This window comes from Barbus barbus (assembly GCF_936440315.1).
Source record: "Barbus barbus genome assembly, chromosome: 5".
Classification (NCBI taxonomy): Eukaryota; Metazoa; Chordata; class Actinopteri; order Cypriniformes; family Cyprinidae; genus Barbus; species Barbus barbus.
In genome coordinates this window covers 2,954,652-2,972,290 of record NC_136733.1, presented here as the reverse complement: position 1 = coordinate 2,972,290, position 17,639 = coordinate 2,954,652, and the positions used below count along the sequence as shown (strand labels likewise).

Below are 17,639 nucleotides of genomic sequence, written 5' to 3'. Positions count from 1 at the left end.
CAAAACAGATAGAGCTGGTCCTGGGTGCTGATTGGTCAATTCCATTTCAGCTATAAAATCTACAAAGTTGTCATGCTGCTATGTCATGGGATATATACACACACACACAAATATATATATACACATACATATATATATATATATATATATATAAAATGTGATTAACAAATACATTTTAAAGGAAAACGTGCATGTGACAACATTTCTGTAAAAATTATATGGTCTGCAGTACATTACATTACGAGGCACTTTTAAAGTGAAATGTGCTGAGAGTGGTGCTAAAAGTGTATTCAGTTTTAGCCAAAACAGATGAATGTGAATCTGGCAAAGTTTCATTGCATTGCATCCCATGAAATATCACTGAATGGCATTTGAAAATATAAGCTGCACTAAAAACACTAAACCTAACCGATTGTGTTAACAAAAGCAAATGTGAGATAAAAAAACGCCATACAATCATACAACTTTATCTTTATTGAGTGTTGTAGAACTGAGTGCTGTACCAGGTGAGCTAATGAGCAAGTTTACTATGTCAAAAAAAGCAAGAAATATGCTGCTGGTTATGCGATGCAAATGTTAAAATGTATTAGTTTACAGTCATGCACTATAATAAAAGTGTTTTGAGGTCAAAACATAGAACATATTGTGTAAGGATATGGTGCAAAAATTTGTGTTTTATTAATCTGTGTTAATAATCTGTCACTGTAATCATAATTTGTGTTTGTGTAGTTTATGTAATAATTATCTACCACTGTAATGATTCATTTGCAATCATACGTTAAACCCGAAACTTAACTGATAGTGTTAACGCAAGCAAACGGGAGATAAAAATACATTTGATGAAGAAAACGGTTCATTTTAGCTTGCTGCTACAAGTCTTTGAGCTCTTTAATTGAGTGTTTTGACTCGCGACTTGTACTTGACTGCTGTACCAGGTGAGCTAACGTGCAAGTTTACTATATCAGAAAAACAAAAAATATGGAGCTGGTTATGTGACGCAAACATCAAAACGTATTGGTTTAAATATCATGCACTATGGTAGACATGTTTTGAGGTCATAACAGTATTGTGCAAGGAAACAGTGCAAGTGTTTATTAATCAATATTCTGCCCTTGTAATCATCATTGTGTGAAAAGGAATAAAAGTTGTTGGTGTTTCACTGCCACTCAGTTTATTTCAGCTAGAAACTGCATTGAATTGAATGTACATTTTTGGAGTTCTGCAAAAAAAAATGTGAGGCTCGTCTTTCCAATGAACCTATGTTGGGTTTAGAAAAGCAGTTAGGCTCTTGAGGCCATGCAATGTTTTGAATGTAGTCACAGCTAAAAGGTTTGCAGACTCTGCTGTACATCATACCTAACAACATCCTTTAGCTGTGAATACATTCATGCATCTTGTTGATGACAGGTTCTATTACTTTTCTAACCGATTTTGCCTGGCAGATGATAAAATGGGTGGGAAAAAAAAAGTGAGACCTGAGCCATATAAAGAGGTGAGAATATCATGAGGACTTGAAGATGAGCTCATTTGTCTTGGGCTAGTAAGCATCTACCTAGCAACAACATACAAATTACAAATCTAGTTTAACATACTGTACGCTGAATATAATTTGGTGTAGGGTTTACTTTATAAAAATTATAAAAATTACAATGTTTATTTGCCAAATAACATTGAATTAAACATTAAATTTTTAAGTAGAAAGTCTGAAATAATTTTTTATAGTATATGTATGCTTGGTATGCACAATTTCTGTATGTATGTTAACTAGATGATGTACTAAAAAAAAAAATGTATACCACACGATACAATACAAATTGTTACAAAGCTGCTTCACAGTAAAAAGAGGGAAATAACAGAATCAATCATGCAAACTTTATCAAATATGAAATTCTATTCATTGTCATTATTCAGCTCCAGTAAGTTCAGTGTTGATTCAGTTCAGTTCAATAACAGTGTCGATATTGCAAAATGTATTAATTATGAAATGTTGAGGAGTCCTATACTCCTATTTGTTTCCCACAATGCAGTGCATCCATCTCTTAATTTCAATTTTGTGCCATTAATAAGCCCAAAATCTCATTTTAAACCCAGTACTTACAGAATACTGTAAAAAAGAGTATGCAGTAGAATATACGTTGCTATAGAAAGCAGTAAGGACCTGTATAGTAAGTGATTTCTAATGCCGTTCCCAGTGTCCCTAAAGCAAATGTATGTCATTTAGCTAAAGTAAGTGCAGCACCAGGTTTTTCTGAGTTTTGATTCGGTGGCATTACATTGCTGTCCATCACACTCAACAGTCAGCTTGTTGACTGCATGTTTCTCAAACCTGACAGCATGTCTCCTCCGGGGCTCGGTTGAGCAGAGAAAAATACACTTGCCAAAACTCTCAGACGTGTCCATTTCTGAAGCGTGCTGCCTCGCGGGTTGCCCATAAACTTTTGCTGTCATGTTATCCGTGAGCTTCTGTTTTTAGAAGCATAAAGTCTGCAAACAGTAATGATCTGATTTGCGTATAAATGAGATGGGCTACAAGATTGCCTTGATCCTGCACTTATAAACTGCTTGGATCGGCATCTTTCTTCGTAGATGCCCCGTACGCCCCGTATTTATAAACTGTCAGCTTCAAAGCGTGCCGGAAAGCTTGTTTTACTCTGCGAGGTTGCCCAGGAGAGATTCACTGTTGCATTTCAAACAGCACTGAAACTGTCAACCGAGTGTTTTCTACAAAGTCTTAATTGTTTCATTTTAGGCAAACTTTGTGGTGCATGGTTTTGTTCTTAGTTGAAAACGCTTGAAGCACGTACGGGTTTAGAAATGACTCAGACTAGCTTGTACAAATTAACATGCATGGCAAAAGTAACAATTTATTTGCGCTTGTAAAGACAAATGTTATGAATCGTAATTGTGAACAGCTTATTATAGAAATAAATCATTATGCATTAAAGTTATGCATATTTCAGATGCAAACCAAAATCACTGTTCAAAGAAAAGATCCTTGCTTGGCTAAATCAATGATGTTAACCACTGGAAAGACAAGCTATATGAAATTGCATTCTGCGAGTAAATATGTGCTTGTCCAACTTCTTCACAATGAAAACAATGTAGCAGAAAACAACAGAGAGAGGATAATGGCATAATTTCGTGTCATTACAATTGCTGTGATCAGTGCACCATCAAAGATGATTAGTCTTTTTTATAAAGATGCGTTCAGGATGGAATCTTTAGCGCGTGGAGTGGAGCATTGCATCATGTGATTTCTGATGTGTAAATGGCTTCTCACTTAATTTTAGTCTCTTGTTGTTTTTTTAGTTTGTGCCTAAAGTCTCTTTTAAAGCAAGTCACTTCACTCTGTAGTCATTAAATGCTTGCTTGCTTATGCTGAAGCTCTTGAATTTGCTTTGGCTATTTTATTTTAAAGATGCTAACATACAAAATTGCTTACCAGCAATGTAAAAATACATTAAATTCAATGTGAATTGCTGTGTGCAACCCATTTTCTTCTGTAATGTGAATAACTGTGTTTCATATGAAAAGGGCATTCGACAAGAGAAAGTGTAGGATGGAACTTAATAAAACTTCAAAATTAAAAACCGAACATATAAAAATTCAAGATAATGCTAAAGTAATGCTGATAGATAGATATCATGCACTGATGAATCATTCACAGTAAGACCAGGAATCATTTTATACAGTGTAGTGGCAATTTTTATTTATTTGTTTTGAATTGTTGTGGAGATGAAATAACTGCTCATATTCATCTCAGATTTGAGTAAAAACTGTATGAATCAACTGAGCACCAGTAAATAGAACGGCAACGTGAAGACGGGAACATCTGCTCTATGTATCTTAAACAGCTGCATTCAGTTAACCAGGAAAAGGCAGAAAAGTAATTTAATCTTACACTCAAATCCCCACAGAGTCTCTCTCCGAGTAATTAACACTGAAAGGTCATCTCAGAGAACGGATCTAAGAACGCTTGGGGTAATTTTCAGATGTTCTTGTGAAGTGTGTCATTAATCAATCTCCTGCCTTGTTTGGCTGTTGTCACCACATTTCTTAATCGAGCATTTGTCCTGTTTTAAACTGAAAAGAAACTTTACAAAAAGTGATTTATATTGCAAAATTGTAACTTGTGATTGTGCACAAGTTGCCATTGTGATGCTACATCACTGTATTAAAGCAAATTTCCAATTTATGGATCTTTTGAGTGAACTACATAACAACCCATTTTAGATCAACAGAATTCAGTAGCATTTTAGATTAGGGAACACTGTTCACTATTAACAAGTTTCTTACTAGCATGCACATTACTAGCATGTTGGCTATTTATTAGTACTTATAAAGCACATATCAACACCTTATTTTGCATGACCATATTCTAGATCCCTTAACCCTACCCCAAATCTAAACTTAACTACTACAACAACCACCTTACTTCCCATCAATATGCAGCAAATTAGGAGTTTATTGTGGGAAAACAGCATGAGTGAATTATACAGTTACTGTTTGAATTACACAGATTATTGTTTGGCTGCTTGCTGACTGGTTTAAATTTTGGTTTAAATATTTTTTTTATTTATTTATTTAAGGGAATGTTGAAAGCTCATCTTTTTACATTTGTCACCATTTTTGTGTTTTGTGTGTCAGCTGTGTCTGTGCAACCTTCAGAAACTATATCCCAGATGTAAGCATTTGCTTTGAATGCACCTTTAGAAGCATTTGGGAAGCACAGTTGAATTCATATATTAAGTGTCCTATAAAATTAACAGTAGTTGAGAGGACATAATTATCTGAATACATCAAGTTGTTTAAAATTTTAGAATTAAAGCACAGCTCTCTTTAAAAACAGCAGCAGAATTTGAACTATCCCGTTGTTTATCTTCACTTTCAATCACTATTAGTTTTCCAGAATGTCTCTAAAGTAGAGAAACACAACTGACCAGATGTCGTAATTCATTTATTAAAATGGAAAAACATTTTAAATGAATAAGTAAAAGACTTTTTGGTTAATGCAACCTCAAATGTCCAGAAGCTTTAAGAGGCCAAGCATATCGTTTTTTTTCCCTGTCTTTTCTCATTATTGTAATTTTATTTCTTTGAGGTCTTAACAAACGATTTGTCATGATGGATGAGTTTGACACTAAATTATAATGCTTGTTCTAATCTTAATTTTCAAAAGCACCCCCAATTATCATTGATTGGCTTTTTGGTCGGTTTATTTATATATTTATTTAGGATATAGGGGCTATATTTTACGTCAAATAATTAAGCTCTTTTGCTTGGTATTTTCAGTTCAAACATCACAGCTTCTGGGGAATTATATCATCAGGGCTATTGATTATTTCACCACATTCCTCTTTTAATTTGGCTATACTCTCACTTTATGAGAATAGAGATGTTCACACGCGCGCACACACAAAAACACACACACACAGACACACAGACACAGAGGAGCTGTGTTGTGTTGATGACAAATGACTAGGCTGTCCCCCAGTGAACGAATTAAAGTGAGACTTTAAACAGCTTTTAATGAGACTGTTGCCTGGATTGTGTGTGTGTGTGTGTGTGTGTGTGTGTGTGTGTGTGTGTGTGTGTGTGTGTGTGTGTGTGTGTGTGTGTGCGTGTGTGTGCTTGTGTAAGTATTTGCTTGTGAGAAGAAAAAGGAGAGAGCAAGACTGATGACCTTTAAAAACATTTTACTTTAATGTTAAAGCTGTCACTTTGGCAGTTAATACACAGTGGATGCAAATAAATTACATAGATAGATAGATAGATAGATAGATAGATAGATAGATAGATAGATAACTATAAAATGAAAACCAAAAATATAAAATAAAAGCTAATTCATTATTAATAAATACAATGAAAGTTTATAAATAATACTAAAATGATACAGATACTGTAAATAAATAGATATAAATAGAAAAAATAGAAATAAAGCTAAAATTTAGTTTAAAAAACACATAGGCTTAAACTTAAATAGAGTAGAAATGTTGCATTGGCAACTAAATTAAATACATTTTAAGTTGAAGTACAAAAAAAAAAAAAATGCTAAAAACTAAATTAACAATGAATTAAAGCTATAAAAAATAAACGTCAAATTAAATTACAAATAGGACCCCCCCCCCTAGTAAACGAGATGATGCATCTCAAGGGGTTCATCCCAAATAATAAAATTGTTGCAACAATTAAAACATAAAAAAAGCAATATTAATCAAAACTACAGTAAATAATGCTAAAATAACAGGGATGAATGGAAGGATGCATGCACGTCACAGACGAATGTTTTGTGTAAAGTGCAGGCTATTCTAAATATAAAGCATGTTGGTTAAAAAAATAGATGAAAGATCTTCACATAAAGCCTCTCTATGATTGATTCCCATCTGTGGATTATTTAAGCGCTGCTCGAGAGCCTCAGGATTACTATCAACTCTTTAATTCCAGAAGCTGAGGAAGGCGAGGAGGAAGATTCCGGAAATCTGTGATGAGTAATTAGTCCCCTTTGTGTTGGGCTGCTAAATCAGGCTAGCATTGTTATCCCATGTGAGACTCAGGCAGTGTATGTGAAACGTATACATGCATGCATAGTCTTCCTGCCACACGCTTTTACTTTGAAGCACCTGCTGTAATCATATGCACTGCTGTAATATAGTGTAAAAAGAAGGGGCTAAATGCTTAAATACTTCATGTGCAGAGACAGCTGTAACTAATCCATTTATGTGTTGACTTCTTAAAGATATGTGACCCTGGACCACAAAACCAGTCTTAAGTTGCTGGGGTATATTTGTAGCAATAGCCAAAAATACATGTATGGGTCAAAATTATTGATTTTTCTTTTATGCCAAAAATCATTAGGATATTAAGTGAAGATCATGTTCCATGAAGACATTTTGTAAATTTACTACCGTAAATATATCAAAACTTAAACTTTGATTAGTAATATGCATTGCTAAGAACTTCATTAGGACAACTTTAAAGGCGATTTTCTCAATCTTTTTTGCACCCTCAGATTCCAGATTTTCAAATAGCTGTCTCTCGCCCAAAATATTGTCCTATCATGACAAACCATACATCGATGGAAAGCTTATTTATTCAGTACATGTATACATGTATAATGCAAACTTGGCATTCTCAGATTATGCCTTCTGTCTCACATACGCAATATATAAACACACACTAACGACAGTGTTTTAATTAAGCAGAAGCAGAATGATAGTGTAGTCCTGTTAGCTGTGACTCGCTCTTACATAACTGTCAGACACTCAGAAGAGTCATTCATCAAAGACACCATGAACATGAGCTGCTTCGACTGTGTTTGAATCAAACATACTTTTCTAGGTTTGTGCAATAAACAATCTGTGTTGTCTGTCAGCAATAACATGAACGTTATTAGGCTTTCTTTCATAGCGACATGCTCACAGTTTAAAAAACCCCTGGTTATTGTATTCTTGTGTGTGTTTCAGAAGACACTCGTACCGAACGGGACAGGACATTGAGAACTGTGGCACATGCAGAGACTGCGCCTGTATCATATACAGGTAAGGCACCGTTATTTTCCATGTGTTTATGTGCAAAAATGCACAATGACAAAGTATCTGCACAAATAAAGTTGGTGGAAGTTTAAACTTGTCTATGATGATACTATTGGTAACAAGGCACTTCACAGAGTTTGCAAAAATGGCAAAAAATTATGTAAAAATCAGCTGATTGTATATATACTGTGTGTATATATTTTTCTGTTTTCTGATTGGCTGAGAGCCTTTTCCAGCCATGCAATATTCTAGTGATAACAGAAATCCAACCGCTTCACCGTTTTTATCTCTCCGCTTGTGGTATTTCTCATAGCGAGTGTCATGGCGGATGCCCAAATCCACTTTAATTTGATAAATTTAACTTTTTTTTTAACTCTGTTGTTGTTTTTTATTATGTGTTTACACACTCATACCATCATCTGTAGTATAAATGCAATATCACACTCGTAGCCGTGTGATATGGCTGTATATCAGCACGCTGTGATTACCCATGGTCAAATCACTGCCATGCTGATACAGCCATATTGCACTGCTACTCGTGTGATATTGCTCATATATAGACTGTCTAATATGCTGGTTTGGTGCTCATTATTACCAGTGTTAAAAACAATTGTGCTGCATAATATTTGTGTGCAAACCAGGATGAATAGAAAGTTCAAAAGAGCAGTATTTATTTGAAATATAAACCTTTTGTGACATTATATATGTCTTTACTGTCACTTTTGATCAATTAAATGCATCCTTGCTGAATAAAATTATTATTATTATTATTATAATTACTGACCCCATACTTTGTAACTGTAGTGTTATTTTATTAATATAATATAATTTTTAATTGTCATATGTTAGAAGCGAGACAAATATGACAAAAAACTAAAAAGTTTCCTAAAATGTGTATTTTCTTCCAAGAGCATCAAACCAGGTCTAGGTGGTACTAAACTCAAACCACTTGAGAACTATACGCTTTACACAATTCTGTGAATCTGTCTCAGTTCACTTGGAAACAATATCATGTTTACAAGTTCCCAGTCTGCTACTATGAGGGCTTCCAAGGAAAAAAATCGCTGCATTTGGCAAAGTCTGTGAGGTTTGTGCCATCGCGTCTTTGAAAGATATTCAACAGTTTGGTTTGAGACAGTAGCAAGTAAACAAGCCAAGTGTCCTTGAGCGTGGCTTTATATTTTTCGACTGCGCTTTTAGGGCTGTATCTGATTTACCTGTACCCAAACAAGTCATCGTTCATATCGGTCAGACAGTCTTAAAATGAATGATTATTGGCCAGAATGTGCTGCAATGTGGATCAGATGGTCAAAAGTCTGGCTATGTGAGACTAAATCTAAATGAGTGTCTGGAAAGCAATGGTAATTTGCCAATGCAATATATAAAGTTAGTAGAGCCTGTACAGCTGATTTCTTTTGGAAGAAGAACAAGTGGCTGAAATCTGTTATAGTGTGTCGCACACCAAACAGTTCTAGCAGGCAGACCTGATCAGCTGGGTGGCTGAAACCTCCAGGCGTGTGAATCAGTGTTCAGAGCACTGAGGAAGATCCAGGTGGACATTCAGGAAGTTCCTTCTCCCCATGAGCCCAAGGTATAATTGCCTGGGCTTACGTAACCTCCCCCAATGCACAATGTCTACCAAAATCAATAACAGCGGCCCACGTCACCACACATTTTAGATATATAGATGTCGTTTGTCATTTTTGTTTCCTGCGAGTATCATCTGTTATTGTCCAGTTTATGAATCATTTTATAGACAGCACCAGATACACATATGCTGGACTTTTAAGGCTGTCTGTACTAGAATCAGTCAGTTAACAGGAAAGGAGATTGTTCAGTATGATGAGCTCTGGCAGCCTGGCATTGAGGACGGGGATCCACGTCTGTGAGCTCAAAAGCACAGAAACGGATGAGCTGAGAGTGAGACGGAGAGGAAGAGAGTTGCCAGGTCCCTGCTGAGATCCGAGGGAGAAAGAGAGAGACAAAAAAGGAACACGTCCAAGTCTGAGTGCGACTCCATCTGTGGGGGGAAATGAAAGCGAACCTGTGCTTCAAGAGTTGGCGACTGAGAGACGCAGGTATGGAGGAAGAAAGCGGGAGATGGAAAGGATAAATTTAGAGAGATTACAGGCTAGATATTTTCTCTTGTGTCTACCCAGAGGGTGATATAAATATTAATGTTGTGTGCGAGTGTTGGGGTTTCCTGTCAGTAAAGCACTCGGTACCAAAAAAGTGCTGGTCGCCTCGGCTTACCACTGCAGAAGACTTGGGCACGAGTCGCTCTATGAGTGGGATGCAGGGGCTTACACCTGACATATGAAATATTAGTCTGAAAAGAGTCATATTTTCAAATAGAACAGTTTATTGATCCTTTATCTTAAATAAGTTTTTTTTACTATTATAATTTATACATCAATCATATACATCATCAACATTTCAGTCAGAGGCGTAAACCAAGCAAAAATACGCAATTTGGTGCAGATGCTGATATATATATGGCCAAAAAATATGATTAAATTCTGAGAGCTTGTAATGTAAATCAATGAGATCATAACAGTATAGCAGACTACTTACATAAAATATCAGTTGTCACTCTATATCTCTCAATAATATGTCTTAATAAGATAATATTTAATTGCTTAGTGTTATGATCCGAAACTCTGTAGTTTTAAAACATAATGCAATATATTGATTATTGAGAGATGAACAAATTGCCCATAAAGAGAGATCAAATAAGTTCCCCAAAAGTCTGATGATCATATTTGTTATTTGCACAAGTTTTTATCATGTTTAGAGGCCCTAGAAATGTATAAAATATAATAAAATAGGCTTTATAGGGTTAAATGAGTGGTTCAAGGGAAAAAATCTTTTAATGAACCATTAAAATAATATGAAAAAATCTACTATTTAGCTCATGTTATGTTGCGCTTTTTTTGTGAATTTTGTTGCAAATTTCATTATTAATCACCCATCTGCTTTCAAATGACTCAAAAGATTTTAAATATATAGAGCACAATTATATGGACTATTTCTGTGATGCAAATTATCATACAGAAAGTAGACAATATAGTTGAGCAAATGATAACTTTAAGAAAAACGTTTTTGATGTTGTTCTCAGACATATCATGGCATTTTAATCTACATATGTTGATTGAAAGCATGACTTTTGGCCTTTTGGCACATTTGAGGCTGTGTCTACTGTACAGTTCTTTTTAGTTTTAGCTCCAGTAAAACCAATTTCATAACCCTAATGGAAAAAAAAAATGTTTGCTGATTTTTAACTGGTCTAAATTGGTTTAGCTGATCTCCCAACACATCTAATGTTGTTAATGTGGTTCAGTTAGTCTTTCAGCTGAAATGTGACCAAGAACCAGTTAAAACCATCACCAGTCTTTAGCCAAGTTGAGTGACCGAATAACAACCTTAGCCTGGTTTAATCTGTTGTTCTCAGCAGGGGAAATGATTCCTAATGCATGCAACATTTTTTAAACTGCATCATATTCCAATATTACAACAGAAGTGCATCCTATAAGTACCTGGACAGTACCTGTCTCTGGATCTGGTTATCCTGCGCTGAGGTTTCAGTACAACTGATGGTGTGAGAGACTCAATAGAGGGTATTACAGAGAAAATGAGAGAAGTGAACAAGAGCCTAACTGAGGGGAAAACACCAGCTTCCTGTACCGATGGGAAATTAAATCATAATAATGTCTTTTCATGTTGTATCCTCCATGAACTGAGGAAGAAGATAAAGGAAGATGTTTTAGTATTGGATAAAGGCTTTGCACATTGTGCTTTTTGGGTCTCCTGATGCTAGTCACGTTTTAGGTTTTTGGAAGGTTTAATCTGTGGAAAGGTTATAAAGAAGGAGTGAAGATAACTGTATAGATATGAGATTTTCACATTGTCTCGGTTTGTCAGATTAATAGCCTGCTATAGCTTAAGATGTAATGATACTAGCTTTACTGCTGTATTAAATCAATTTTTGCTTGCATGCAGACACGCATGCTGTATGAAATGCACTGAGATGCGCAAACACCCGTCTTGGAGATGCATTCATGTGAACATAGTTTGTCTTAAGTAAATGTACACACTACAAGAAAAAAAAATGTTTATATACATTTCCCTCAACCCTAAAACACAACACAATGCAATGCGTAATTTAAAATATGGATGAAACAGCTGGGAAAAATCAATACAGAAAAATCCCATAATACATTTGCTGCTATTTTTAGACTTTTATTAGATGAGACAAAAAATTCAGATATAAAATGCAGTTGATTATTGTTGTTTATATATACAGCTGTGAAGTTTTACTAGTACTTTTTCAAGGATTCTATTAAAAGTATATATTATAATGTTATAAATATTATTAACACTAATGAACATATTATTGAAACTAATTATTAAATATTATATATATATATATATATATATATATATATATATATATATATATATATATATATATATATATATATATATATTAGTCATGGCCAAAAATATCGGCACCCTTGCAATTCTGTCAGAAAATGCAACACTTCTCTCAGAAAATTGTTCCGATTGCAAATGTTTTGGTAATCACGTGCTTATTGTTTTTGTTTGCACTGCAAACACACAAAAAAAACCAGAGAAGAAAAGTCAAACTTGATAAAATTTCACACAGAACTCAAAAATGGACTGGACAAAATTATTGGCAACTTGTCAAAATTGTAAGAAATAATTGCTTTTCAAACATGTGATGCTGCTGTAATTTGTATTTAGACACACCTGTGGCAGTAACAGGTGTTGGCAATATAGTAATCATACTTGCAACCAGTTAAAATGGAGAAAAGTTGACTCAACCTTTGTGTTGTGTGTCACACTGAGCATGGAGAAAAGAAAGACGTGTAAAGAGTTGTCTGTGGATTTTTTGAGACAAAAAAAATGTGGGCATGGACAATCTCAAGGCTACAAGTCCATCTCCAGAGATCTTAATGTTCCCGTGTCCACTGTGCGCAATATCATCAAGAGGTTTACAGCCCATGGCACTGTAGCTAACCTCCCTGGACGTGCAAAATTAATGAAAAATTACAACGAAGGATTGTTCAAATGGTGGATAAAGAACCCCGATTAACTTCCAAACAAATTCAAGCTGATCTGCAGACACAGGGTTCAGCTTGAGAGTTCTGAAATGGCCAGCAATGAGTCCAGATCTGAATCCCATAGAACACCTGCGGAGAGATCTCAAAACAGCAGTTGGGAGAAGGCATCCTTCAAATCTGAATGACCTGGAGCAGTTTGCAAAAGAAGAGTGTTCCAAAATTCCAGTAGAGAGGTGTAAGAAACTCATTCATGGTTACAGGAAGCAACAGATTTCAGTTATTTTTTTCTAAAGGGGGTGCAACCAAATATTAAGTTAAGGGTGCCATTAATTTTGTCCAGTGCATTTTTGGGGTTCTGTGTGGAATTGTATCAGATTTGACTTTTCTTCTCAGTGTTTTTGTGTTGTTCCAATGCAAACAAAAAAATAAAAAAAAACGTGAGTACCAAAACATTTGCAACTGCAGCAATTTATCTGAAAGAATGGTTGCATTTTCTGACAGAATTGCAAGGGTGCCGATATTTTTGGCCATGACTGTATGTGTGTATATATATATATATATATATATATATATAGTTCGTTTTTATTTTGTTAATATGTTCATTAGTTTTAATAATATTTATTGTATTGCATTAAATATATAACATTTAGTAGTTTATCCTAACAATTACTTAAACTTCACAACTATATTAACTTTATCTGAATATGAATATGATATGACTTTTTCACAAATAAACAAATAAAGGTGCTTATATGGTTCTTCATAGCGATGCTATATAAGACTCATTTTTGGTTCAACAAAGAACAATTCAGTCAAAGGTTCTTTAAAGAACCATCTCTTTCTTAATTTTTTTTAATCGGAAGAATCTTCTTTCGCCACAAAGAACCATTTGTGAAACAGAAAGGTTCTGCAGATATTAAAGGTTCTTTATGGAACCATTTAGACAAGAAGGTTCTTCTATGGCATCGTGAAGCACCTTTATTTTTAAGAGTGTACTTATTGTAAAAAAGTACAATATTTAGGTATTTAGATTTACATTTTATTACTATATATATTTAAAATGCTTATACTTTTTATTATACTGATTTGTAAAATGATATCAGTAATTGATACTTTTTAGATTGGATTTTAAAATGGATTACATTCTATTGCTATCGTATCAAAATTGCACGACTGATATTGAGAAGCATGAAAATGTACTGGTATTGCTATCGACCACTGAATATAAACCTTAGTGTGCAAGTCTTTCTTGTTCCTTCATTTTCATTGATTTTCTAAAACTCTGGCCCATTTTTCCATTAGAGATGCACTTCCCCACAGATATACATAGACTCCATTTATTTAATATTTATGGTGCTCTCGCCGCATATTAATAAACAGGTTCAAATTTATGGTAGGCTGCTGCGTTACTACAATAAATGCAATTGTGGAGTGACAGGCAGGGAGAAAAAAAAATACGATAGACTCTTCCATTTAGGAGTCTATATGAGCGCTCCGGGCCCCTGGAGTCCATATACAGCAGCCTAATCAGATTCCAGAGGGGACGGAGTGCAGAATGAAACCTGCTCCTGCCTCTCATTGTCCAAAGCCTCAGGGAGAGAGATTTGTATGAGGTACCTGGTGACAGACTGCCTCATTTCAGCCCAGCTTCGCTCATGGCCAGACACGACATTCTTTCTCAGCCTCATCTGCGGCGCTTCACGTGCTGAATCGGAAATGTGTCATTTATCTAGAGTAGCTCGCGAAAGGGTAGAGTCACTTTAACGAAAACAGAATGATGCTGTTTACAGATTGACTTGTGGCTGGTACATTTGAAATACATTCAGATATATGGGTTATATCGACATCCTCTGAAGGCCTTTAAATGACAGGGGTTAAATGAATGGATGAATGAATGAAGCCTCTTTTCCAACAGTTTCATTTTAGCACAAACGTGTTGTCTTATTTACTAACCATTTGCAGTCCAGTTTCAGCTATAGGCACTAACTGCACTGGAATTGCACTGTGAGCATTTAGATTAACTCATTGTCTTTCTTTTCTTGGCAAACAAACTTCTTTTCTATGTAAACTAGGCTTTATAGTAAGTCATATCTATATATTGTAGAATACACTGTATTCATTTAAGTCAACTCCATTAATTTATGTCGTTCTAGTGTTTGCCTAGATATGCATTTTGGGGTGATCTTGGGATTAGTTCATCAAATGATATGAAAGAATATTGTAATTGTGCATATATGCGGACACGCATGCTTAGGAGCTTTACATACAATTATTTTTTTTTTTAAAAGGGGTCATATAATGCTTTTTTAAAGATTATTATTTTGTGTATTTGCTGTAACAGAATGGGCCTCATTTACGAAACGAACGTACGACGAAAATTGAGCGTACGGTAGTTTCTACGCAAAACTTGGAATTTATAAATATGGACGCGAGCGGTGGCTACAATCAAATCTCACATCAGGTCTGAGCTCGTGTATGCAAGTTTTTGAGTTAGCCTGAACTTGCGTGCAGCATAGAGAATTTCGGAGAATTGTATAATGACAGCATTTTGTTCATTTAGATTATTTTCCTAAACCAACAAACAAAGCTTTTTTTTAGCTATATGCACAAATAGCAGAATAAATAGACCATAAGGAATCACACATCGTCGTATCACGCACCTGCAGCGCTTCTGTGAATGGACAAAAACAGAAATTCAAATCAAATAAATAGGGCTACACGAAATGTCAGAATGTTTCTTAATTAACAGATTAATGCATTTTATTTGTTTTCTTTATATCTTTATTTATTTTTTTATTTAACTGATCGGTGATCACGCAGGTCTGCACAACATTTTATTTGTTATTTTATTCGTCTTGTCAAGTCTTTTATCGACAAGTCTTTTCTTGACAGCTAAATGTTAAACATTTTGCTGCCAACACAGAAGGAAAAAAAAGTGTCACAGAGAAAATAAAAATGTACAAAAATTGTATTCCTTATTTTTATTCGTCTTGTCAGGAGACAATTTGTTTAACCTTTACAACACAATAGGAACAAGTGTCGCAGAGGAGAAAAAATGTAGGTTGTACAAAAAATGGTCTATTATAATTTTATTTGTCTTGTCAAAATACTAAATTCGTTTAACATTTTGCTGTAAACACAGTAGCCTTGGAAAAGTGTTGCAAAGAAAAATAAATAAATAAATGTGACATTTGCCATTTAAAATTATAGGCTAAGCAAAATATAAACAAAACCGAGTTGAACGTTCTTCAGGGACAGCGCATCCACACTTTGCTCCATCTTTATTCTGCTCTGTCACTCATCGACAACCTGTCTGTTCTGTCTGCGGGCCATTTATTCACCACTGGTAGGCCTGCTCTGAGCATCGTTATGCACATGCTGCGCACAGGCCTCAAGCAAATAAAACGAAGCACTGGTTCATGCGTGCAGTGCATGCATTACAGTCCGAGTGCAGGCTGTACCGGTGCTTAAATAAGGCGCAGATATGCAGTTTTGAAAGGACGTCGGGAACGAGATATTGTTAGACCGCCCACTCCCGTTCAAATTGCACCAGAGTTACCGACCGCTACCGCGTTTTATTCGGGAATTTAATTCCACGTCGCAAGAAATCTGGTCGGGTCCTGCGGTTTCCAGCCGCAGGAATGCAGACCTCTAATTGCCTGTGTGTGTCTACAACAGCAAGTTGTATATATTTGAATATTCATTGATTATTATGGTGAATGTGAGATGGCTGACGCGTCAATATATCTGGAGCGGTCGAAGAGGGAATCTACACATATCTATGGTCTGCTTGTCACTCCACGGAAGACAGGGGCGGAGTCAGCAGAGCTCACTAGGATTTAAAGAAACATTGACTATAACAGCGTGCTGAAGACAGAGCTGATTTTGACAGGTTTAAAAAGGTGTTTATTACTCTACCACTGAGAAATTTTAACCAAAGTATGGTATAGACTTTTCATTAAGACCCTAAAGAATCATATCAACTTGTGTAAAATGGGCATCCGATAACCCCTTTAAAGAAATAAATCCTAAATATAATTGAAAATAATTTGATCATTTATATATTGATATTTAATATGATCATATTTACAGTACATGGTTATTTAGTATTTTATATGTATGTGTGACCCTGGACCACAAAAGCAGTCTTAAGTCGCTGGGGTGTATTTGTAGCAATAGTCAAAAATACATTGCATGGGTCAAAATTATACATTTTTCTTTTATGCCAAAAATCATTAGGATACTAAGTCAAGATCATGTTCCATGAAAGATATTTAGTAAATTTCCTGCCGTAAATATATTATAACTTAATTTTTGATTAGTAATATGCATTGTTAAGAACTTAATTTGAACAAATTTAAAGGCAATTTTCTCAGTATTTTGATGTTTTTGCACCCTCAGATTCCAGATTTTCAAATAGTTGTATCTCGGCCAAATATTGTCTTATTTATTCAGCTTTCAGATGATGTATAAATCTCAATTTTGAAACCTTTACCCTTATGACTGGTTTTGTGGCCCAGGGTTGATATATATACTGTATATACAGTTCAACTAACAACTTCAACAATTACTTGTAAAACATATTTTACAAGTACAACATTTCAGTATTTCGGATTTGATATTTTTGTAGGATTTTAATTTATTATTATTATTTACATTTGTCCATTTCAAGTGAATGATGACTAACTTGATTAACTTTCTATTCATCAAGCAATCCTTAAAACAAATTGATCCGCGTTTCCACAAAAATAAGTTGCATAACTGTTTTTGACATTGATAATAACAAGAAATGTTAGATATTAGAATAATAGAATGATTTCTGAAGGTTCACTGAAGACTGGAGTAATGATGCTGAAAATTCAGTTTTGCATCACAGGAAGAAAATACAGCCTTGGTAAGCATAAGAGACCTATTCCAAAACATAACCTAAATAAAATGAAATAGTTGTTAATGTCACGCATTTAAAGGGAAACTATATAGCCTATTTGAATTCTGAAATGACTGCGGCAGAAACTCGTGAGTG

The 17,639-nt window shown here is 34.9% G+C and overlaps 1 protein-coding gene across 1 annotated transcript in view; it reads left to right on the top strand.

Moving 5' to 3' along the window:
- The window catches only part of LOC306869857 (uncharacterized protein), a 96,238-nt gene that overhangs the window by 40,834 nt on the left and 37,765 nt on the right, over positions 1-17,639 (top strand). Inside the window, exon 3 of the mRNA XM_079416782.1 lies at positions 7,464-7,538. Coding sequence (XP_079272908.1) covers positions 7,464-7,538 — 75 coding nt within the window. The remainder of the gene's footprint in view (positions 1-7,463; positions 7,539-17,639) is intronic.